Here is a 24600-nt window from a genome sequence, read left to right on the forward strand (position 1 = left end):
CCAGCATGTGTGATGGTATGGGGGTGCATTAGTGCCCAAGGCATGGGTAACTTACACATCTGTGAAGGCACCATTAATGCTGAAAGGTACATACAGGTTTTGGAACAACATATGCTGCCATCCAAGCGCCGTCTTTATCATGGATGCCCCTGCTTATTTCAGCAAGACAATGCCAAGTCACATTCAGCACGTGTTACAACAGCGTGGCTTCGTAAAAAAAGAGTGCGGGTACTTTCCTGGCCCGCCTGCAGTCCAGACCTGTCTCCCATGGAAAATGTGTGAAGCGTAAAATAGGACAGCGGAGACCCCGGACTGTTGAAGGACTGAAGCTCTACATAAAACAAGAATGGGAAAGAATTCCACTTTCAAAGCTTCAACAATTAGTTTCCTCAGTTCCCAAATGTTTATTGAGTGTTGTTAAAAGAAAAGGTGATGTAACACAGTGGTGAACATGCCCTTTCCCAACTACTTTGACACGTGTTGCAGCCATGAAATTCTAAGTTAATTATTATTTGCAAAAAAAAATAAAGTTTATGAGTTTGAACATCAAATATGTTGCCTTTGTAGCATATTCAACTGAATATGGCTTGAAAAGGATTAGCAAATCCTTGTATTCTGTTTATATTTACATCTAACACAATTTCCCAACTCATATGGAAACGGGGTTTGTAAAATACATCCGTCTTGCTGTCTTTCATAAATATTGTGAACGATGGGCAAGTCTCCCAAAGACAAGTGCAGTTCCCCTTCCAGCCCAAACAAACCGAGTCAAATGTACACAGAGCAGAGTCTGGAGAGGTCCGTGCATTCCTTAAGAGGACATCCACCAGGTCCGTGTCTACAAAGCTCAGCTTTCCACACACTTTTCTCACCCAAAACTCTGCCGGGCTGGGACTTTTTGCGTCGACCTACATTACGCGTGATACCCATCTGCATTTTGCCACCAACGCTCATCTTGAAATTAAAATCAGGCCACTCAGTGAATTAAAAGTTTTCCACACCCCTGAGACAAATGTGCTCAGTCGATAACTATCCGTAACCTCTTACTTTCCCAAAAACGCTCTGTTTCCTTGTCTCTTTTCGGATTTAATACGATAGACTTTATGCATCCCCACAATGGGGAAAGGGTATGGTTGTAGTGCAGATACAAAGTCCTCCAAAAAATAGGTAAAAGACATGAAAACTAGAGTGAAACATCAAAGGACATAAAAGACGTTTGAAATGATGCAAGCAGCTGCCACTTCAGAGGTGCTATTTCTACATGCAGCTACAAATGTAAATTAAAGCTGCAAGCAGCGATGGACGGGACCGACTTTTGCTGGTGTTTCCTGCCTTTACCCATTCAACATATCTTTACCTGCACGTTACCTACCTTCCCTGCATCCTGGGGTCACACTGGTGCTTCTTTCTGTCACCCATACATGCTGGTGCTTCCTGCCATCACCCAGTCAACATATCTTTACCTGCACATTATCTACCTTCTCTGTATCTTGGAGTCAAACTGGTGCCTCCTTCTTTCACCCATTCAACATATCTTTACCTGCACATTACCTACCTTCCCTGCATCCTGGGGTCACACTGGTGCTTCTTTCTGTCACCCATACATGCTGGTGCTTCCTGCCATCACCCAGACAACATATCTTTACCTGCACATTACCTACCTTCCCTGCATCCTGGGGTCACACTGGTGCTTCTTTCTGTCACCCATACATGCTGGTGCTTCCTGCCATCACCCAGACAACATATCTTTACCTGCACATTACCTACCTTCTCTGTATCCTGGAGTCAAACTGGTGCCTCCTTCTTTCACCCATTCAACATATCTTTACCTGCACGTTACCTACCTTCCCTGCATCCTGGGGTCACACTGGTGCTTCTTTCTGTCACCCATACATGCTGGTGCTTCCTGCCATCACCCAGTCAACATATCTTTACCTGCACATTACCTACCTTCTCTGTATCCTGGAGTCAAACTGGTGCCTCCTTCTTTCACCCATTCAACATATCTTTACCTGCACATTACCTACCTTCCCTGCATCCTGGGGTCACACCGCTGCTTCTTTCTGTCACCCATACATGCTGGTGCTTCCTGCCATCACCCAGTCAACATATCTTTACCTGCACATTATCTACCTTCTCTGTATCCTGGAGTCAAACTGGTGCCTCCTTCTTTCACCCATTCAACATATCTTTACCCGCACATTACCTACCTTCTCTGCATTGTGTGGTCACGCTGGTGCTTCCTGCTTTTAAGGAGGAGGCAGCATAAGCGCAGAAGTTCTTTGAAGGCTCGTAAAATCAAAACCAGAGCAGTTAGAAAAACTATTTTGTCAACTTTTAGTCAGTGGTAGTTTGAAACCGACACAACAAACGCGCTCAGAGGAGATAATGTTTGAAAAAAGGTGACGGGATTTTACAAAACTTTTGTTTTGAAGGGGCACAATTGCCAACTTCCTGTTGATTTTTGCTGAAGGATGTAAATTAATGAAATGTAGGTCTAAGTGAGACCTACATAGAGGTTTTTGTTTCATGTCTCTACGACATTCCTATCGGAAGTTACAAGCAGTTTAGTCTGTGTTTTCTTCCCAAGAGCAGTTTTGTCCGTGTTGTATTCCTAGGGGGTTCTATAGCGCCCCCCGATGGCTCCTGGATGCATTATGCGGAGGTTTCAAAGTCCGTTTTTAAGGACACGTGTGTATAACCGACGTTGGGTTCTGGCGACGTTTTGACAATTGAAATGTTGGTCATTTTGCGACCAATATTCCACAACACAAATACAACGTTGAAACAACATGCTTTTGACAACGTTTAATCAACTTGGGTTCGGATTTTGCTTTGACCGTTGAAATATGGCCATTTTCCAACCAACAACGTGGATCCAACATTCGACAATTAACAAATACAACTATTTTTGCAACGTTGCTTCAAAGTCAGTGTGACAGTCTCTAGCTGTCGTGCGGGTTCCATGGACCACCAAGGAAGGACATTCTCGAGCAGGTTTGAATCTAGTTTATTTGTTCAAATAAACCTTAGTGTAGGTCGGGTCGCTTCCCAAGATGAAAAGGTGCTCGGCAGGAGGGAAGACGCCAGTAAAGATGGACAGAGACTCTTGAGGCAGGGGGACAGGATGAGAGGGGCGGAGGGAGGAAGACTAACTGCTAGAAGAGAGGCAGGAGACGCTGATGGAGGCCACAGTGGGAATGAAAGGGAGACGGATGAAAGATAGATGAAAGAAGGGATTCATGGAGGAAAGGGCGGGTGGGGCACTGCCAGTGTGTGTGTGTGTGTGTGTGTGTGTGTGTGTGTGTGTGTGTGTGTGTGTGTGTGTGTGTGTGTGTGTGTCAGTAAACAGTGGAGATGAGATGGCAAGTGTCAACCTGAGTGAGACTAAATTAGCTCTCATTGTTCATCTCCCCGGTTGTGACAAATAGCTCGGCATCAAAACACTTTGGTCTCCATCCATCTTCTTCCGCTTATCCGAGGTCGGGTCGCGGGGGCAGCAGCCTAAGCAGGGAAGCCCAGACTTCCCTCCCCCCGGCCACTCCGTCTAGCTCTTCCCGGGGGATCCCGAGGCGTTCCCAGGCCAGCCGGGAGACATAGTCTTCCCAACGTGTCCTGGGTCTTCCCCGTGGACTCCTATGGGTTGGACGTGCCCTAAACACCTCCTTAGGGAGGCGTTCAGGTGGCATCCTGACCAGATGCCCGAACCACCTCATCTGGCTCCTCTCCATGTGGAGGAGCAGCGGCTTTACTTTGAGCTCCTCCCGGATGACAGAGCTCGGTTGGTGCCAGCAACTTGAGGGTTGCAGGTTCGATTCCCGCTGTCACTGCCGTTGTGTCCTTGGGCAAGACACTCTACCCACCTGCTCCCAGTGCCACCCACACTGCTTTAAATGTAACTTAAATATTGGGTTTCACTATGTAAAGCGCTTTGAGTCACTAGAGAAAAGCGCTATATAAATATAATTCACTTCACTTCACTCACCCTATCTCATTTGGGCCGCTTGTACCCGTGATCTTATCCTTTCGGTCATGACCCAAAGCTCATGAGCATAGGTGAGGATGGGAACGTAGATCGAGCGGTAAATTGAGAGCTTTGCCTTCCGGCTCAGCTCCTTCTTCACCACAACGGATCGATACGGCGTCCGCATTACTGAAGACGCCGCACCGATCCGCCTGTCGATCTCACCATCCACTCTTCCCAGGTACTTGAACTCCTCCACTTGGGGCAGGGTCTCCTCCCCAACCCGGAGACGTGGCACTCCACCCTTTTCCGGGCGAGAACCATGGACTCGGACACACATATTCAAATTTATTAAATGCACATACTTTTTTCATTTTATTAAATTTGTTTCAGCTTTTTTAGAATAAATAGTATTTGTTTAAAAAAAAAAAAAAAAAGTACTTTTTTCAAGGAAAACTTTTTTTAATAGTTTTTATCGATTTATTTGTTTAGGTCCCTAGTGTGTGAATGTGAGTGTGAATGTATCTGTGTTGGCCCTGGGATGAGGTGGCGACTTGTCCAGGGTGTACGCCGCCTTCTGCCCGAATGCAGCTGAGATAGGCAAATGCAGTTGAGTAAGCATTCCATTTATGTCGGAGTAGCTCGGCTCCAAATTCCACATTAATACCCGCAAGTCACGCCGACCTCACACTCTCTCGTCTCCCGTCTGCTCCAACGTCTCACTCTTCATTCGTCTAGGCCAGGGTTAGGGAACCTGTGGCTCTTTTGATGACTACATATGGCTCTCAGATAATTATATTTATATAGCGCTTTTCTCTAGTGACTCAAAGCGCTTTACAAAGTGACACCCAATGTCTAAGTTACATTTAAACCAGTGTGGGTGGCACTAGGGGCAGGTGTGTAAAGTGTCTTGCCCAAGGACACAACGGCAGGGACTAGGATGGTGGAAGCGGGAATCGAACCTGGAACCCTCAGGTTGCTAGCACGGCCACTCTCCTAACCGAGCTATGCCGAGTAACCGTGTAATACTCTTCCATATTAGTAGGTGGCAGTCGGTAGCTAATTGCTTTGTAGATGTGGGAAACAGCGGGAGGCAGGGTGCAGGTAAAAAGTTTTTTAATGCTTAAACCAGGGGTAGGGGACCTATGGCTCTAGATCGGGCTCTCAGATAAATCTTTGCCAACATTGCTTAACACGATAAGTAATGGATAATTCCGCTTGTGATCACAGTTTCACAAATAACGTTCAAATCATAAAACATTCTCATGCATTTTAATCCAACCATCCGTTTTTCTACCGCACCTGTTCACGATGTCGCATTAATGGTAAGAAGTATTATATTTATTATTGGTTAACTTTTAGAATAACAATGTTGTTAAAAAGAATAAGAGACTTATTATACTCTACAAATGTTGGTCAAAATTAAAAATACACAAATTTAGTTGTATTCAGTGTTGAAAAGGTTCCCGACCCCTGGTCTAGGCTTTTAGAAGCAGTTCATCCTCAGTATATTCGGCTTCAAAAAGGCAAGGTTGTAAATCATCATTTCTCCAAAAATAGTCGTCTTTTTTTGTCTGTTACCAGGTTTGTCATGATTACAAAACACTCGTGATTGTTTTTTTAGGTAGCAACACACATTTGTTGCCAGAGGATAGAAGTGTGTTGCCATGGGAACGGAATTCAGTGTGGAAAAATGTTATATGGCTCCTACGGAAATACATCTTGAAACATTTGGCTTTCATGGCTCTCTCAGCCAAAAAGGTTCCCGACCCCTGGTCTAGGCTTTTAGAAGCAGTTCATCCTCAGTATATTCGGCTTCAAAAAGGCAAGGTTGTAAATCATCATTTCTCCAAAAATAGTCGTCTTTTTTTGTCTGTTACCAGGTTTGTCATGATTACAAAACACTCGTGATTGTTTTTTTAGGTAGCAACACACATTTGTTGCCAGAGGATAGAAGTGTGTTGCCATGGGAACGGAATTCAGTGTGGAAAAATGTTATATGGCTCCTACGGAAATACATCTTGAAACATTTGGCTTTCATGGCTCCCTCAGCCAAAAAGGTTCCCGACCCCTGGTCTAGGCTTTTAGAAGCACTTCATCCTCAGTATATTCGGCTTCAAAAAGGCAAGGTTGTCAATCATCATTTATCCAAAAATAGTCGTCTTTTTTTGTCTGTTACCAGGTTTGACATGATTACAAAACACTCGTGATTGTTTTTGTAGGTAGCAACACACATTTGTTGCCAGAGGACAGAAGTGTGTTGCCATGGGAACGGAAATCAACGCGCTGAAGAAATAGGTTTTGTTAGCGTTAAAAATGATAAAATATGGTAACTATTGTACATGAGACATGTCAACTTTGCTGTGAAAATGTGCGTACTTCCTCTCAGGCTGTGAAACATCCAAAGATGCTCCTTTTGCAAAATGTATAAAAATGTGTTTTTTAACTCGTCTTCTGTTGTTGTTTTTTTCACTGATCTTTTTCCTAAATTGACATTTTGGTTTTTGGCAGATGGTGACGGCTACCAGGACCACCTCCTCCCCGTCTGCTTGGACGAGGCCTGCCAACACAGCGCCATCTACCTGGCCAAGTCTGGCTCCAAGGAGGTAGACCCAAGCACACTCACACACATTTATGTAGTTCTAACATTCTGGGGACCTGAGAAAAAAGCCGACCTCTGTAAGACCACCCGTTCTAGATATATAAAGATGTGTATTTACAACATTCATTAAAGCTGCAAGCAGCGTTGGTCGGATCCGCCTTTGGCTGCTGCCCCCGAGACCCACGGCCGGATAAGCGGTAGAAGACGCCTTGGAGCCACTATTTTGAGAATCTAATGCATTGTGAAAGTAATGCAGTTGTTGTATTGAAGTGAAAATATCAAACTTCCTGTTGATTTTTGCTAAATTATGTTAATTATTAAAATGTAGGTCTAAATGAGACCTACATAGTGGTTTTTGTTGCATGTCTCTTTGACATTCCTACCGGAAGTTACAAAGCATTTTTTTCTGTTTTCTTCCTAGGAGCAGTATGTCTGTGTTGTATTCCTAGGGGGCGCTAGAGAACAATTTTGAGTTTTGGGGTTTGGTTTTTTTATTAGCTCGCAATTGTTGCCAGACCTGATGTGTGTGTCAAGTTTGGTGAGTTTTAAAGAATTGTAAAGGGGTCAAATTACTGATGAAAGAGGCAAAAATGACATTTTTTAGGAAAATTTGCGCGGGTGTTCTTTGAAAGCACGTAAAATAAAAACCGGAGCAGTAATCAAAACTCTGTTCTATACTTTTAATCAGAAGGCTCCAAACTCTCTCCTGTGCGAGTTTGAAGCCGAAACGACAAACGCACTAGGAGGAGTTTTTGTTTGAAAAAAGGTGACGCTTTTTCACAAAACTTTTATATATACGTACTATGCACATATAAAAAAGGTAATCTTTTAGTGTAGTTTTTTTAAGATTTTTAGGGACCGATGTCCCTTTGGGACAGAGGACCATATTGAATTTCTATGGTTTTATTATTATTAAGGTAATACATGGCAAAGGACTCCTGTGGAGTCCTTTGCCATGGGCCAAGGACCCTATTGAAACTGCTGTGTTTTATTATTATTCCGCACCTACGCGCTGTAATTTGACCCCCTTAACATGCTTCAAAACTCACCAAATTTGACACACACGTCGGTATAGCAAACCTTCCCAACATATTAAGCAAACAATCCCCCAAAATGAAAATTGCGCTCTAGCGCCCCCTAGGAAAAAATTACAGACAAAAGTGCATGTAACTTCTGTTGGGAATGTCATAGCGACATGAAACAAAAACTCCTATGTAGGTCTGACTTAGACCCAATGTTCATACACTCACTTCTTTCAGCAAAAATCTACAGGAAGTTGGTAAAAACCCCTTCAAAATCAAATTTTCGCAAAAAATGCAATTTTTGCCTCTTTGCGCTGTAATTTGACCCCTTTAAAATGCTTCAAAAGTCACCAAACTTGGCACACACATAAGGACTGGCAAATATTGCGATCTAATGAAAACCCCAAAACTCAAAATTGCGCTCTAGCGCTATTTTTGAATAAAACACTGAAAAATCTGCTCATAGGAAGAAAACACAGACAAAATTGCTTGTAACTTCCGGTAAGAATGTCGGAGAGACATGAAACAAAAACCTCTATGTAGGTCTCGCTTAGACCTACATTTCATAGATTGACAACCCCCAACAAAAATCAACAGAAAGTTTGCAATCCCCCCTTCAAAACAAAAGTTTTGTAAAAACGGGTCACCTTTCTACAAACATTATCTCCTCTGAGTGCGTTTGTAGTTTTGGCTTCAAACTCGCACAGGAGAGGGATTGAACCCTTTTGATTAAAAGTATAGAACAGAGTTTTGATAAGTTCTCAGGTTTTGATTTTACGCGCCTTCAAAGAACCCCTGTGCAAAGTCTCCTAAAAAATGTCATTTTTGCCTCTTTGAGCTGTTATTTGACCCCCTTAAAATGCTTCTAAACTCACCAAACTTGACACACACATCAGGTCTGGCAAAAATTACGATCTGATGAAAAAACCTAACCTCAAAACTCAAAATTGCGCTCAACCGCCCCCCTAGGAATGCAACACGGACAAACTGCTCCTAGGAAGAAAACACAGACAAAACTGGTTGTAACTTCCAATAGGAATGTCAGAGAGACATGAAACAAAAAACACTATGTAGGTCTCACTTAGACCTACATTTTGATAATTAACATACTTTAGCAAAAATCAACAGGAAGTTTGATATTTTCACTGCAATACAACAACTGCATTACTTTCACAATGCATTAGATTCTCAAAATAGTGGCTCCAAGGCGTCTTCTACCGCTTATCCGGCCGTGGGTCTCGGGGGCAGCAGCCAAAGGCGGACCCGACCAATGCTGCTTGCAGCTTTAATTCTTTATTATTATTCTGCCGCCTCTTTGAGCTGTAACTTGACCCCCTTAACATGCTTCAAAACTCACACATCAGGACTGGCGAAAATTGTGATCGAATCAAAAAACCTAACCCCAGAACTCAAAATTGCGCTCTAGCGCCCCCTAGGAAGAAAACAGACAAAACTGTAACTTCCAGTAGGAATGTCGTAGAAAAAATGTATGAGTTTGAACATCAAATATGTTGTCTTTGTAGCATATTCAACTGAATATGTGTTGAATAGGATTTGCAAATCATTGCATTCTGTTTATATTTACATCGAACACAATTTCAAAAACTCATATGGAAACGGGGTTTGTGAAGTGAAGTGAATTATATTTATATAGCGCTTTTCTCTAGCGACTCAAAGCGCTTTACATAGTGAAACCCAATATCTAAGTGACATTTAAACCAGTGTGGGTGGCACTGGGGGCAGGTGGGTAAAGTGTCTAGCCCAAGGACACAACGGATGGCGGAAGCGGGAATCGAACCTGCAACCCCCAAGTTGCTGGCACGGCCACTCTACCAACCGAGTCACGCCGACCTCACACTCTCTCGTCTCCCGTCTGCTCCAACGTCTCACTCTTCATTCGTCTATGCTTTTAGAAGCAGTTCATCCTCAGTATATTCGGCTTCAGAAAGGCAAGGTTGTCAATCATCATTCATCCAAAAATAGTCGTCTTTTTTGTCTGTTACCAGGTTTGTCATGATTGCAAAACACTCGTGATTGTTTTTGTAGGTAGCAACACACATTTGTTGCCAGAGGACAGAAGTGTGTTGCCATGGGAACGGAATTCATTGTTGAAAAATGTTATATGGCTCCTACGGAAATACATCTTGAAATATTTGGCTTTCATGGCTCTCTCAGCCAAAAAGGTTCCCGACCCCTGGTCTAGGCTTTTAGAAGCAGTCGTTCATCCTCAGTATATTCGACTTCAAAAAGGCTAGGTTGTCAATCATCATTTATCCAAAAATAGTCGTCTTTTTTTGTCTGTTACCAGGTTTGTCATGATTGCAAAACACTTGTGATTGTTTTTGTAGGTAGCAACACACATTTGTTGCCAGAGGACAGAAGTGTGTTGCCATGGGAACGGAATTCATTGTTGAAAAATGTTATATGGCTCCTACGGAAATATATCTTGAAATATTTGGCTTTCATGGCTCTCTCAGCCAAAAAAGGTTCCCGACCCCTGGTCTAGGCTTTTAGAAGCAGTTCATCCTCAGTATATTCGGCTTCAAAAAGGCAAGGTTGTCAATCATCATTTCTCCAAAAATAGTCGTCTTTTTCGTCTGTTACCAGGTTTGTCATGATTACAAAACACTCGTGATTGTTTTTGTAGGTAGCAACACACATTTGTTGCCAGAGGACAGAAGTGTGTTGCCATGGGAACGGAATTCAGTGTTGAAAAATGTTATATGGCTCCTACGGAAATACATCTTGAAATATTTGGTTTTCATGGCTCTCTCAGCCAAAAAGGTTCCCGACCCCTGGTCTAGGCTTTTAGAAGCAGTCGTTCATCCTCAGTATATTCGGCTTCAAAAAGGCAAGGTTGTCAGGTTGTAGTTCTTGTTACTTTACGGCAGGGGTTAAGGAACCTATGGCTCGAGAGCCAGATGTGGCTCTTTTGATGACTGAATCTGGCTCTCAGATACATCTTAGTGGACATTGCTTAACACGATAAGTAATGAATAATTCCTCTGGTAATCACAGTGTCAAAAATAACGTTCAAAATATAAAACCTTCTCATGCATTTTAATCTGTCCATCCGGTTACTACCGCACCTGTTCAAGGAGTCGCATTAATGGTAATAAGTTTTTTTATTTGTTGTTGGTTAGCTTCAGAATAACAATGTTATAAAAAAGAATAAGAGACTTATCATACTCTAAAAATGTTGGTCTTACTTAAAAATGCAGGCATTTAGTTGTATTCAGTCTTAAAAAAATTTATATGGCTCTAATGGAAATACTTTTAAAAATATTTGGCTTGCATGGCTCTCTCAGCCAAAAAGGTTCCCGACCCCTGGTCTAGGCTTTTAGAAGCAGCCGTTCATCCTCAGTATATTCGGCTTCAAAAACGCAAGGTTGTCAGGTTGTAGTTCTTGTTACTTTACGGTATGTTGTGTATTTTTTATTTAAGATTTCCAGTTAACTCTATTATTTATTTTTACACCCAAAAATCTGATTTATTTGACCCTTTCAATGTGTGTCTACTTGCATTTGACTTTGCCTTCCACTGTTGCCAAATAACATTATTTCACTTAAGGTCTGGTTTTGTCAAAACAACGTTTTAGTGTGTTAAGCTCTTGTGGTATTATTTGTATTTTCTTCTGTATTTGTATGATCTTCTGTGTGTTCCCTCCTGAACAAAACACAGTGTGTCTGTAAATAATACTAACTTAAAGTCATTTGTGACTTGACTTGGGTTAAGTAGCTCTGATGCTATACCTTTGTCATTTGACACCTTTCACAGTTAAATCATTTCCTTTCTTCTTTAGATTCACGTCGTTGATGTTGAATCCACTGTTGTTCATTCATTCTTCCAATCTGTTATTCAAAATTGTTGTTGTGATTTTAGAAAAATTGCGGGCGACAGCTCCATAGTTTGTAAATTGGTGTTTTTCTGCAGTTTTACACAACTTAAGCTATTTTCATATTGATTGGGAATGTGTTTGTTTGAAATGATGAGATGTGCTTGACATGAAGTTGTTGTTATAAAGGTAAAAATATGTACAAACCCCGTTTCCATATGAGTTGGGAAATTGTGTTAGATGTAAATATAAACAGAATACAATGATTTGTAAATCCTTTTCAAGCCATATTCAGTTGAATATGCTACAAAGACAACATATTTGATGTTCAAACTCATAAACTTTATTTTTTTGTGCAAATAATCATTAACTTTAGAATTTCATGGCTGCAACACGTGCCAAAGTAGTTGGGAAAGGGCATGTTCACCACTGTGTTACATCACCTTTTCTTTTAACAACACTCAATAAACGTTTGGGAACTGAGGAAACTAATTTTTGAAGCTTTGAGAGTGGAATTCTTTCCCATTCTTGTTTTATGTAGAGCTTCAGTCCTTCAACAATCCGGGGTCTCCGCTGTCCTATTTTACGCTTCACACATTTTCCATGGGAGACAGGTCTGGACTGCAGGCGGGCCAGGAAAATATCGACACTCTTTTTTTACCAAGCCACGCTGTTGTAACACGTGCTGAATGTGGCTTGGCATTGTCTTGCTGAAATAAGCAGGGGCGTCCATGAAAAAGAAGGCGTTTATATGGCAGCATATGTTGTTCCAAAACCTGTATGTACCTTTCAGCATTAATGGTGCCTTCACAGATGTGTAAGTTACCCATGCCTTGGGCACTAATGCACCCCCATACCATCACACATGCTGGCTTTTACACTTTGCGTCGATAACAGTCTGGATGGTTCGCTTCCCCTTTGGTCCGCATGACACCATGTCGAATATTTCCAAAAACAATTTGAAATGTGGACTCGTCAGATCACAGAACACTTTTCCACTTTGCATCAGTCCATCTTAGTTGATCTCGGGCCCAGAAAGGCCGGTGTCATTTCTGGATGTTGTTGATAAATGGCTTTCGCTTTGCATAGTAGAGCTTTAACTCGCACTTACAGATGTAGTAACGAACTGTATTTAGTGACAGTGGTTTTTGGAAGTGTTCCTGAGCCCATGTGGTGATATCCTTTAGAGATTGATGTAGGTTTTTGATACAGATGGAAGGTCACGGTCATTCAATGTTGGTTTCCGGCCATGCCGCTTACGTGGAGTGATTTCTCCAGATTCTCTGAACCTTTTGATGATATTATGGAGCGTAGATGTTGAAATCCCTAAATTTCTTGCAATTGCACTTTGAGAAAGGTTGTTCTTAAACTGTTTGACTATTTGCTCACGCAGTTGTGGACAAAGGGGTGTAGCTCGCCCCATCCTTTCTTGTGCATTTTTTGGGAAGCTGTTTTTATAGCCAATCATGGCACCCAACTGTGGGATGTTCCAAATAAGTGTTTGATGAGCATTCCTCAACTTTATCAGTATTTATTGCCACCGTTCCCAACTTCTTTGTCACGTGTTGCTGGCATCAAATTCTAAAGTTAATGATTATTTGCAAAAAAATAAAATAAAGTTTATGAGTTTGAACATCAAATATGTTGTCTTTGTAGCATATTCAACTGAATATGGCTTGAAAAGGATTTGCAAATCATTGTATTCTGTTTATATTTACATCGAACACAATTTCCTAACTCATATGGAAACAGGGTTTGTGTATATTTATATTAAAATCTGAGGTGTATTCAAGATAGTTATTGTCCTCCGAGTATATATGTATGTATATTAAAATCCTAGGTATATTTAACATAGTTGTTGTCCTACAAGTACATAAATATGTACTTATATTAAAATCAGAGATATATTTAACATAGTTATTGTCCTCCGAGTATATAAATATGAATATAAATGAAATATAAATACAGTATACTAAAATCTGAGGTGTGTTTGACATGAAGTTGTTGTTATGAAGGTAAAAATATGTGTTTTGAAATCCAAAGTGTACTTGACATGGAGCTGTACAACTAGGTAGTAATATTACAATCTGAGGTGTACTATATGAATCTAATCCACTATTATTATTATTATTTTATATTTACATTGTGGCGACTTGTCCAGGATGTACCCCGCCTTCCGCCTGATTGTGGCTGAGATGGGCGCCAGTGCCCCCCGCGACCCCAAAAAGGAATAAGCGGTAGAAAATGGATGGATGGATATTTTTTTTATCATTTTTATTATTATCTTTTTTCCGAGGCAGCCTCTGTATGACAAGTTGTTGTTTTGTGTACTTGAGGCAGGACAAAAGTCTTTGCTTTTTTCCCCGAGACTTCTTTGGCCTGATAGATACTGAGTGTGTTTGTGGAAGAAAGTCCTTTGAAGAAGCTTCTGCTGTCATTTTTCATGCAGCACAAAAATGTTCCTGGAAATTCTGCACGACACTTGACTGCCCTTCTCTTCCTGGAATTGACCGTTAACTCACTGCAGCTCCACTTGTCTCTGTGTCTCTTTGTCTTTGTCTCTGTCTCTTTGTCTGTGTGTCTCTGTTTCTTTGTCTTTGTCTCTGTCTCTGTGTCTCTGTCTCTGTCTCTTTGTCTCTGTCTCTGTGTCTCTGTCTCTTTGTCTCTGTCTCTGTGTCTCTGTCTCTTTGACTCTGTGTCTCTGTCTCTCTTTGGCTGGTCTCTTTGTCTCTGTCTCTTTGTCTCTGTCTCTGTCTCTTTGTCTCTGTCTCTCTGTCTCTCTTTGGCTGGTCTCTTTGTCTCTGTCTCTTTGTCTCTGTCTCTGTGTCTCTCTTTGTCTCTGTCTCTGTGTCTCTGTCTCTTTGTCTCTGTCTCTCTGTCTCTTTGTCTCTGTCTTTGTCTCTTTGTCTCTGTCTCCCTGTCTCTGTCGCTGTCTGTGTGTGTGTCTCTGTCTCTGTCTTTTTGTCTCTGTCTTTGTCTGTGTCTGTGTCCGTGTCTCTGTCTCTGGCTCTGTCTCTGTCTCTGTTTCTGTCTCTGTCTCTGTCGCTGTCTCTGCTGCCGCTAATTGTAAGCTGTTTGGAAGGTAGAGGATTGATGTTTGTGATAGCGTTACAATCCCAGCACATTGCTCTTCTTGTGGTGTGTCGCTGCCATTGTGGACATTACCACTTCCTGTTGTTGTCTTTGTGGACATTACCACTTCCTGTTGTTGTCTTTGTGGACATTACCACTTCCTGTTGTTGTCTTTGTGGACATTACCGCTTCCTGTTGTTGTCATTGGGGACATTACCACTTCCTGTTGTTGTCATTCTGGACATTACCACTTCCTGTTGTCCTTCTTCTGTGGTGTGCAGGTGTGTCGCAGCCATTGTGGACATTACCACTTCCTGTGGTTGTCATTGTGGACATTACCACTTCCTGTTGTTGTCATTGTGGACATTACCACTTCCTGTGGTTGTCATTGTGGACATTACCACTTCCTGTGGTTGTCATTGTGGACATTACCACTTCCTGATGTTGTCATTGTGGACATTACCACTTCCTGTTGTTGTCATTGTGGACATTACCACTTCCTGCTGTTGTCATTGTGGACATTACCACTTCCTGTTGTTGTCATTGTGGACATTACCACTTCCTGTGGTTGTCATTGTGGACATTACCACTTCCTGTTGTTGTCATTGTGGACATTACCACTTCCTGTTGTTGTCATTGTGGACATTACCACTTCCTGTGGTTGTCATTGTGGACATTACCACTTCCTGTTGTTGTCATTGTGGACATTACCACTTCCTGTGGTTGTCATTGTGGACATTACCACTTCCTGTTGTTGTCATTGTGGACATTACCACTTCCTGTGGTTGTCATTGTGGACATTACCACTTCCTGTTGTTGTCATTGTGGACATTACCACTTCCTGTTGTTGTCATTGTGGACATTACCACTTCCTGTTGTTGTCATTGTGGGCATTACCACTTCCTGCTGTTGTCATTGTGGACATTACCACTTCCTGTAGTTGTCATTGTGGACATTACCACTTCCTGTTGTTGTCTTTGTGGACATTACCACTTCCTGTTGTTGTCATTGTGGACATTACCACTTCCTGTTGTTGTCATTGTGGGCATTACCACTTCCTGTTGTTGTCATTGTGGACATTACCACTTCCTGTTGTTGTCATTGTGGACATTACCACTTCCTGTGGTTGTCATTGTGGACATTACCACTTCCTGTGGTTGTCATTGTGGACATTACCACTTCCTGTGGTTTTCATTGTGGACATTACCACTTCCTGTGGTTGTCATTGTGGACATTACCACTTCCTGATGTTGTCATTGTGGACATTACCACTTCCTGTTGTTGTCATTGTGGACATTACCACTTCCTGTGGTTGTCATTGTGGACATTACCACTTCCTGTTGTTGTCATTGTGGGCATTACCACTTCTTGTTGTTGTCATCGTGGGCATTACCACTTCCTGTTGTTGTCTTTGTGGACATTACCACTTCCTGTGGTTGTCATTGTGGACATTACCACTTCCTGATGTTGTCATTCTGGACATTACCACTTCCTGTTGTTGTCATTGTGGACATTACCACTTCCTCTTGTTGTCATTCTGGACATTACCACTTCCTGTTGTTGTCATTGTGGACATTACCACTTCCTGTTGTTGTCATTGTGGACATTACCACTTCCTGTTGTCCTTCTTCTGTGGTGTGTGAGTGTGTCGCTGCCATGGTGGACATTACCATGTGCGATACAAGCAGCCCTGCATCGTGTTTACTTTGTGTTTGATATCATGTGCGATACAAGCAGTCATGCATCTTGTTGTGTTGTGTGTGATATCATGTGCGATGCACGCAGTCCTGCATCTTGTTTACTTTTGCGCAATATAATGTGCGATACAAGCAGCCCTGCATCGTTTTTACTTGTGTGTGATATCATGTGCGATACACGCAGTCCTGCATAATGTTTACTTGTGTGTGATATCATCTGCAATACAAGCAGTCCTGCATTGTGTTTACTTGCGCGTGATATGTGCGATACAAGCAGTCCTGCATCGTGTTTACTTGTACACGATATCATGTGCAATACAAGCAGCCCTGCATAGCGTTTACTTGTGCGTGATATCATGTGCGATACAAGCAGTCCTGCATCATGTTTACTTGTGTGTGATATCATGTGCAATACAAGCAGTCCTGCATCATGTTTACTTGTGTGTAATATCATGTGCGATACAAGCAGTCCTGCATAATGTTTACTTGTGTGTGATATCATGTGCAATACAAGCAGCCCTGCATCGTGTTTACTTGTACGCGATATCATGTGCAATACAAGCAGCCCTGCATCGTGTTTACTTGTACACAATATCATGTGCAATACAAGCAGTCCTACATCGTGTTTACTTGTGTGTAATATCGTGTGATACAAGCAGTCCTACATCGTGTTTACTTGTGTGTAATATCATGTGCGATACAAGCAGTCCTGCATGTTTACTTGTGTGTAATATCATGTGCGATACAAGCAGTCCTGCATAATGTTTACTTGTGTGTGATATCATGTGCGATACAAGCAGTCCTGCATCATATTTACTTGTGTGTGATATCATGTGCGATACAAGCAGTCCTGCATCATGCTTACTTGTGTGATATCATGTGCGATACAAGCAGTCCTGCATTGTGTTTACTTGCGCGTGATATCATGTGCGATACAAGCTGTCCTGCATCGTGTTTACTTGTGTGTGATATCATGTGCGATACGAGCTGTCCTGCATCGTGTTTACTTGTGTGTAATATCATGTGCGATACAAGCAGTCCTACATCATATTTACTTGTGTGTGATATCATGTGTGATACAAGCAGTCCTGCATCGTGTGTACTTGTGCGTGATATCATGTGCGATACAAGCAGTCCTGCATCATGTTTACTTGTGTGTGATATCATGTGCAATATAAGCAGCCCTGCATCGTGTTTATTTGTGCGTGATATCATGTACGATACAAGCAGCCCTGCATCATGTTTACTTGTATGCGATATCATGTGCAATACAAGCAGCCCTGCATCGTGTTTACTTGTGTGTGATATCATGTGCAATACAAGCAGCCCTGCATCGTGTTTACTTGTGTGTGATATCATGTGCAATATAAGCAGCCCTGCATCGTGTTTATTTGTGCGTGATATCATGTACGATACAAGCAGCCCTGCATCATGTTTACTTGTATGCGATATCATGTGCAATACAAGCAGCCCTGCATCGTGTTTACTTGTGTGTGATATCATGTGCAATACAAGCAGCCCTGCATAGCGATACAAGCAGTCCTGCATCGTGTTTACTTGTGTGTAATATCATGTGCGATACAAGCAGCCCTGCATCGTGTTTACTTGTGCGTGATAACATGTGCGATACAAGCAGTCCTGCCTGCATCATGTTTACTTGTGTGTAATATCGAGTGCAATACAAGCAGTCCTGCATCGTGTTTACTTTTACGCGATATCATGTGCGATACAAGCAGCCCTGCATCATGTTTACTTGTATGCGATATCATGTGCAATACAAGCAGCCCTGCATCGTGTTTACTTGTGTGTGATATCATGTGCGATACAAGCAGCCCTGCATAGCGATACAAGCAGTCCTGCATCGTGTTTACTTGTGTGTAATATCATGTGCGATACAAGCAGCCCTGCATCGTGTTTACTTGTGCGTGATAACATGTGCGATACAGGCAGTCCTGCATCATGTTTACTTGTGTGTAGTATCATGTGCGATACAGGCAGTCCTGCATCATGTTTACTTGTGTGTGATATGTGCGATACAAGCAGTCCTGCCTGCATCATGTTTACTTGTGTGTAATATCGAGTGCAATACAAGCAGTCCTGCATCGTGTTTACTTGTACGCGATATCATGTGCGATACAAGCAGCCCTGCATCATGTTTACTTGTATGCGATATCATGTGCAATACAAGCAGCCCTGCATCGTGTTTACTTGTGTGTGATATTATGTGCGATACAAGCAGCCCTGCATCGTGTTTACTTGTGTGTGATATCATGTGCGATACAAGCAGTCCTGCATAATGTTTACTTGTGTGTGATATCATGTGCGATACAAGCAGTCCTGCATCATGCTTACTTGTGTGATATCATGTGCGATACAAGCAGTCCTGCATCATGTTTACTTGTGTGTAATATCATGTGCGATACAAGCAGTCCTGCATCATGTTTACTTGTGTGTGATATCATGTGCAATACAAGCAGCCCTGCATCGTGTTTACTTGTATGTAATATCATGTGCAATACAAGCAGTCCTACATCGTGTTTACTTGTGTGTAATATCATGTGCGATACAAGCAGTCCTACATCGTGTTTACTTGTGTGTAATATCGTGTGATACAAGCAGTCCTACATCGTGTTTACTTGTGTGTAATATCATGTGCGATACAAGCAGTCCTGCATGTTTACTTGTGTGTAATATCATGTGCGATACAAGCAGTCCTGCATCATATTTACTTGTGTGTGATATCATGTGCGATACAAGCAGTCCTGCATCATGCTTACTTGTGTGATATCATGTGCAATACAAGCAGCCCTGCATAGCCTTTACTTGTGCGTGATATCATGTGCGATACAAGCAGTCCTGCATCATGTTTACTTGTGTGTGATATCATGTGCAATACAAGCAGTCCTGCATCATGTTTACTTGTGTGTAATATCATGTGCGATACAAGCAGTCCTGCATCATGTTTACTTGTGTGTGATATCATGTGCAATACAAGCAGCCCTGCATCGTGTTTACTTGTACGCGATATCATGTGCAATACAAGCAGCCCTGCATCGTGTTTACTTGTACACGATATCATGTGCAATACAAGCAGTCCTACATCGTGTTTACTTGTGTGTAATATCATGTGCGATACAAGCAGTCCTACATCGTGTTTACTTGTGTGTAATATCATGTGCGATACAAGCAGTCCTGCATGTTTACTTGTGTGTAATATCATGTGCGATACAAGCAGTCCTGCATGTTTACTTGTGTGTAATATCATGTGCGATACAAGCAGTCCTGCATAATGTTTACTTGTGTGTGATATCATGTGCGATACAAGCAGTCCTGCATCATATTTACTTGTGTGTGATATCATGTGCGATACAAGCAGTCCTGCATCATGCTTACTTGTGTGATATCATGTGCGATACAAGCAGTCCTGCATTGTGTTTACTTGCGCGTGATATCATGTGCGATACAAGCTGTCCTGCATCGTGTTTACTTGTGTGTGATATCATGTGCGATACTAGCTGTCCTGCATCGTGTTTACTTGTGTGTAATATCATGTGCGATACAAGCAGTCCTGCATCATATTTACTTGTGTGTGATATCATGTGTGATACAAGCAGTCCTGCATCGTGTGTACTTGTGCGTGATATCATGTGCGATACAAGCAGTCCTGCATCATGTTTACTTGTGTGTGATATCATGTGCAATATAAGCAGCCCTGCATCGTGTTTATTTGTGCGTGATATCATGTACGATACAAGCAGCCCTGCATCATGTTTACTTGTATGCGATATCATGTGCAATACAAGCAGCCCTGCATCGTGTTTACTTGTGTGTGATATAATGTGAGATACAAGCAGTCCTGCATCGTGTTTACTTTTGTGTAATATCATGTGCGATACAAGCAGTCCTGCATCGTGTTTACTTGTACGCGATATCATGTGCGATACAAGCAGTCCTGCGTCACGTTTACTTGTGTGTGATATCATGTGCGTTACAAGCAGCCCTGCATCGTGTTTACTTGTACACGATATCATATGCAATACAAGCAGTCCTACATCGTGTTTACTTGTGTGTAATATCATGTGCGATACAAACAGTCCTACATCGTGTTTACTTGTGTGTAATATCGTGTGATACAAGCAGTCCTACATCGTGTTTACTTATGTGTAATATCATGTGCGATACAAACAGTCCTACATCGTGTTTACTTGTGTGTAATATCGTGTCATACAAGCAGTCCTGCATGTTTACTTGTGTGTAATATCATGTGCGATACAAGCAGTCCTGCATAATGTTTACTTGTGTGTGATATCATGTGCGATACAGGCAGTCCTGCATCATGTTTACTTGTGCGTGATATCATGTGCGATACAAGCAGCCCTGCATAGCGTTTACTTGTGTGTAATATCATGTGCGATACAAGCAGTACTGCGTCATGTTTACTTATGTGTAATATCATGTGCGGTACAAGCAGTCCTGCGTCACGTTTACTTGTGTGTAATATCATGTGCGATACAAGCAGTCCTGCATGTTTACTTGTGTGTAATATCATGTGCGATACAAGCAGTCCTGCATTATGTTTACTTGTGTGTGATATCATGTGCGATACAAGCAGTCATGCATCATATTTACTTGTGTGTGATATCATGTGCGATACAAGCAGTCCTGCATCATGCTTACTTGTGTGTGATATCATGTGCGATACTAGCTGTCCTGCATCGTGTTTACTTGTGTGTAATATCATGTGCGATACTAGCTGTCCTGCATTGTGTTTACTTGTGTGTAATATCATGTGCGATACAAGCAGTCCTGCATCATATTTACTTGTGTGTGATATCATGTGTGATACAAGCAGTCCTGCATCGTGTGTACTTGTGCGTGATATCATGTGCGATACAAGCAGTCCTGCATCGTCTTTACTTGTACACGATATCATGTGCAATACAAGCAGTCCTACATCGTGTTTACTTGTGTGTAATATCGTGTGATACAAGCAGTCCTACATCGTGTTTACTTGTGTGTAATATCATGTGCGATACAAGCAGTCCTGCATGTTTACTTGTGTGTAATATCATGTGCGATACAAGCAGTCCTGCATGTTTACTTGTGTGTAATATCATGTGCGATACAAGCAGTCCTGCATAATGTTTACTTGTGTGTGATATCATGTGCGATACAAGCAGTCCTGCATCATGCTTACTTGTGTGATATCATGTGCGATAAAAAGCAGTCCTGCATCATGCTTACTTGTGTGATATCATGTGCGATACAAGCAGCCCTGCATCGTGTTTACTTGTGCGTGATAACATGTGCGATACAGGCAGTCCTGCATCATGTTTACTTGTGTGTAGTATCATGTGCGATACAGGCAGTCCTGCATCATGTTTACTTGTGTGTGATATGTGCGATACAAGCAGTCCTGCCTGCATCATGTTTACTTGTGTGTAATATCGAGTGCAATACAAGCAGTCCTGCATCGTGTTTACTTGTACGCGATATCATGTGCGATACAAGCAGCCCTGCATCATGTTTACTTGTATGCGATATCATGTGCAATACAAGCAGCCCTGCATCGTGTTTACTTGTGTGTGATATCATGTGCGATACAAGCAGCCCTGCATAGCGATACAAGCAGTCCTGCATCGTGTTTACTTGTGTGTAATATCATGTGCGATACAAGCAGCCCTGCATCGTGTTTACTTGTGCGTGATAACATGTGCGATACAGGCAGTCCTGCATCATGTTTACTTGTGTGTGATATCATGTGCGATACAAGCAGCCCTGCATAGCGTTTACTTGTGCGTGATATCATGTGCGATACAAGCAGTCCTGCATCATATTTACTTGTGTGTGATATCATGTGCGATACAAGCAGCCCTGCATAGCGTTTACTTGTGCGTGATATCATGTGCGATACAAGCAGTCCTGCATCATGTTTACTTGTGTGTGATATCATGTGCAATACAAGCAGTCCTGCATCATGTTTACTTGTGTGTAATATCATGTGCGATACAAGCAGTCCTGCATCATGTTTACTTGTGTGTGATATCATGTGCAATACAAGCAGCCCTGCATCGTGTTTACTTGTACGCGATATCATGTGCAATACAAGCAGCCCTGCATCGTGTTTACTTGTACACGATATCATGTGCAATACAAGCAGTCCTACATCGTGTTTACTTGTGTGTAATATCATGTGCGATACAAGCAGTCCTACATCGTGTTTACTTGTGTGTAATATCATGTGCGATACAAGCAGTCCTGCATGTTTACTTGTGTGTAATATCATGTGCGATACAAGCAGTCCTGCATAATGTTTACTTGTGTGTGATATCATGTGCGATACAAGCAGTCCTGCATCATATTTACTTGTGTGTGATATCATGTGCGATACAAGCAGTCCTGCATCATGCTTACTTGTGTGATATCATGTGCGATACAAGCAGTCCTGCATTGTGTTTACTTGCGCGTGATATCATGTGCGATACAAGCTGTCCTGCATCGTGTTTACTTGTGTGTGATATCATGTGCGATACTAGCTGTCCTGCATCGTGTTTACTTGTGTGTAATATCATGTGCGATACAAGCAGTCCTGCATCATATTTACTTGTGTGTGATATCATGTGTGATACAAGCAGTCCTGCATCGTGTGTACTTGTGCGTGATATCATGTGCGATACAAGCAGTCCTGCATCATGTTTACTTGTGTGTGATATCATGTGCAATATAAGCAGCCCTGCATCGTGTTTATTTGTGCGTGATATCATGTACGATACAAGCAGCCCTGCATCATGTTTACTTGTATGCGATATCATGTGCAATACAAGCAGCCCTGCATCGTGTTTACTTGTGTGTGATATAATGTGAGATACAAGCAGTCCTGCATCGTGTTTACTTTTGTGTAATATCATGTGCGATACAAGCAGTCCTGCATCGTGTTTACTTGTACGCGATATCATGTGCGATACAAGCAGTCCTGCGTCACGTTTACTTGTGTGTGATATCATGTGCGTTACAAGCAGCCCTGCATCGTGTTTACTTGTACACGATATCATATGCAATACAAGCAGTCCTACATCGTGTTTACTTGTGTGTAATATCATGTGCGATACAAACAGTCCTACATCGTGTTTACTTGTGTGTAATATCGTGTGATACAAGCAGTCCTACATCGTGTTTACTTATGTGTAATATCATGTGCGGTACAAGCAGTCCTACATCGTGTTTACTTGTGTGTAATATCATGTGCGATACAAACAGTCCTACATCGTGTTTACTTGTGTGTAATATCGTGTGATACAAGCAGTCCTACATCGTGTTTACTTATGTGTAATATCATGTGCGGTACAAGCAGTCCTGCATGTTTACTTGTGTGTAATATCATGTGCGATACAAGCAGTCCTGCATAATGTTTACTTGTGTGTGATATCATGTGCGATACAGGCAGTCCTGCATCATGTTTACTTGTGCGTGATATCATGTGCGATACAAGCAGCCCTGCATAGCGTTTACTTGTGTGTAATATCATGTGCGATACAAGCAGTACTGCGTCATGTTTACTTATGTGTAATATCATGTGCGGTACAAGCAGTCCTGCGTCACGTTTACTTGTGTGTAATATCATGTGCGATACAAGCAGTCCTGCATGTTTACTTGTGTGTAATATCATGTGCGATACAAGCAGTCCTGCATTATGTTTACTTGTGTGTGATATCATGTGCGATACAAGCAGTCATGCATCATATTTACTTGTGTGTGATATCATGTGCGATACAAGCAGTCCTGCATCATGCTTACTTGTGTGTGATATCATGTGCGATACTAGCTGTCCTGCATCGTGTTTACTTGTGTGTAATATCATGTGCGATACTAGCTGTCCTGCATTGTGTTTACTTGTGTGTAATATCATGTGCGATACAAGCAGTCCTGCATCATATTTACTTGTGTGTGATATCATGTGTGATACAAGCAGTCCTGCATCGTGTGTACTTGTGCGTGATATCATGTGCGATACAAGCAGTCCTGCATCGTCTTTACTTGTACACGATATCATGTGCAATACAAGCAGTCCTACATCGTGTTTACTTGTGTGTAATATCGTGTGATACAAGCAGTCCTACATCGTGTTTACTTGTGTGTAATATCATGTGCGATACAAGCAGTCCTGCATGTTTACTTGTGTGTAATATCATGTGCGATACAAGCAGTCCTGCATGTTTACTTGTGTGTAATATCATGTGCGATACAAGCAGTCCTGCATAATGTTTACTTGTGTGTGATATCATGTGCGATACAAGCAGTCCTGCATCATGCTTACTTGTGTGATATCATGTGCGATACAAGCAGTCCTGCATCATGCTTACTTGTGTGATATCATGTGCGATACAAGCAGCCCTGCATCGTGTTTACTT

General features: G+C 42.0%; 1 protein-coding gene across 1 annotated transcript in view; it reads left to right on the plus strand.

The window, feature by feature from the left end:
* itfg1 (integrin alpha FG-GAP repeat containing 1) overlaps positions 1-24600 on the plus strand; it is a 365012-nt gene that overhangs the window by 133547 nt on the left and 206865 nt on the right. The window contains exon 9 of the mRNA XM_061892519.1: positions 6476-6570. Within this exon, the coding sequence (XP_061748503.1) occupies positions 6476-6570 (95 nt within the window). The remainder of the gene's footprint in view (positions 1-6475; positions 6571-24600) is intronic.

This window comes from Nerophis ophidion, linkage group LG02 (genome assembly GCF_033978795.1).
Source record: "Nerophis ophidion isolate RoL-2023_Sa linkage group LG02, RoL_Noph_v1.0, whole genome shotgun sequence".
Taxonomy (NCBI): domain Eukaryota; kingdom Metazoa; phylum Chordata; class Actinopteri; order Syngnathiformes; family Syngnathidae; genus Nerophis; species Nerophis ophidion.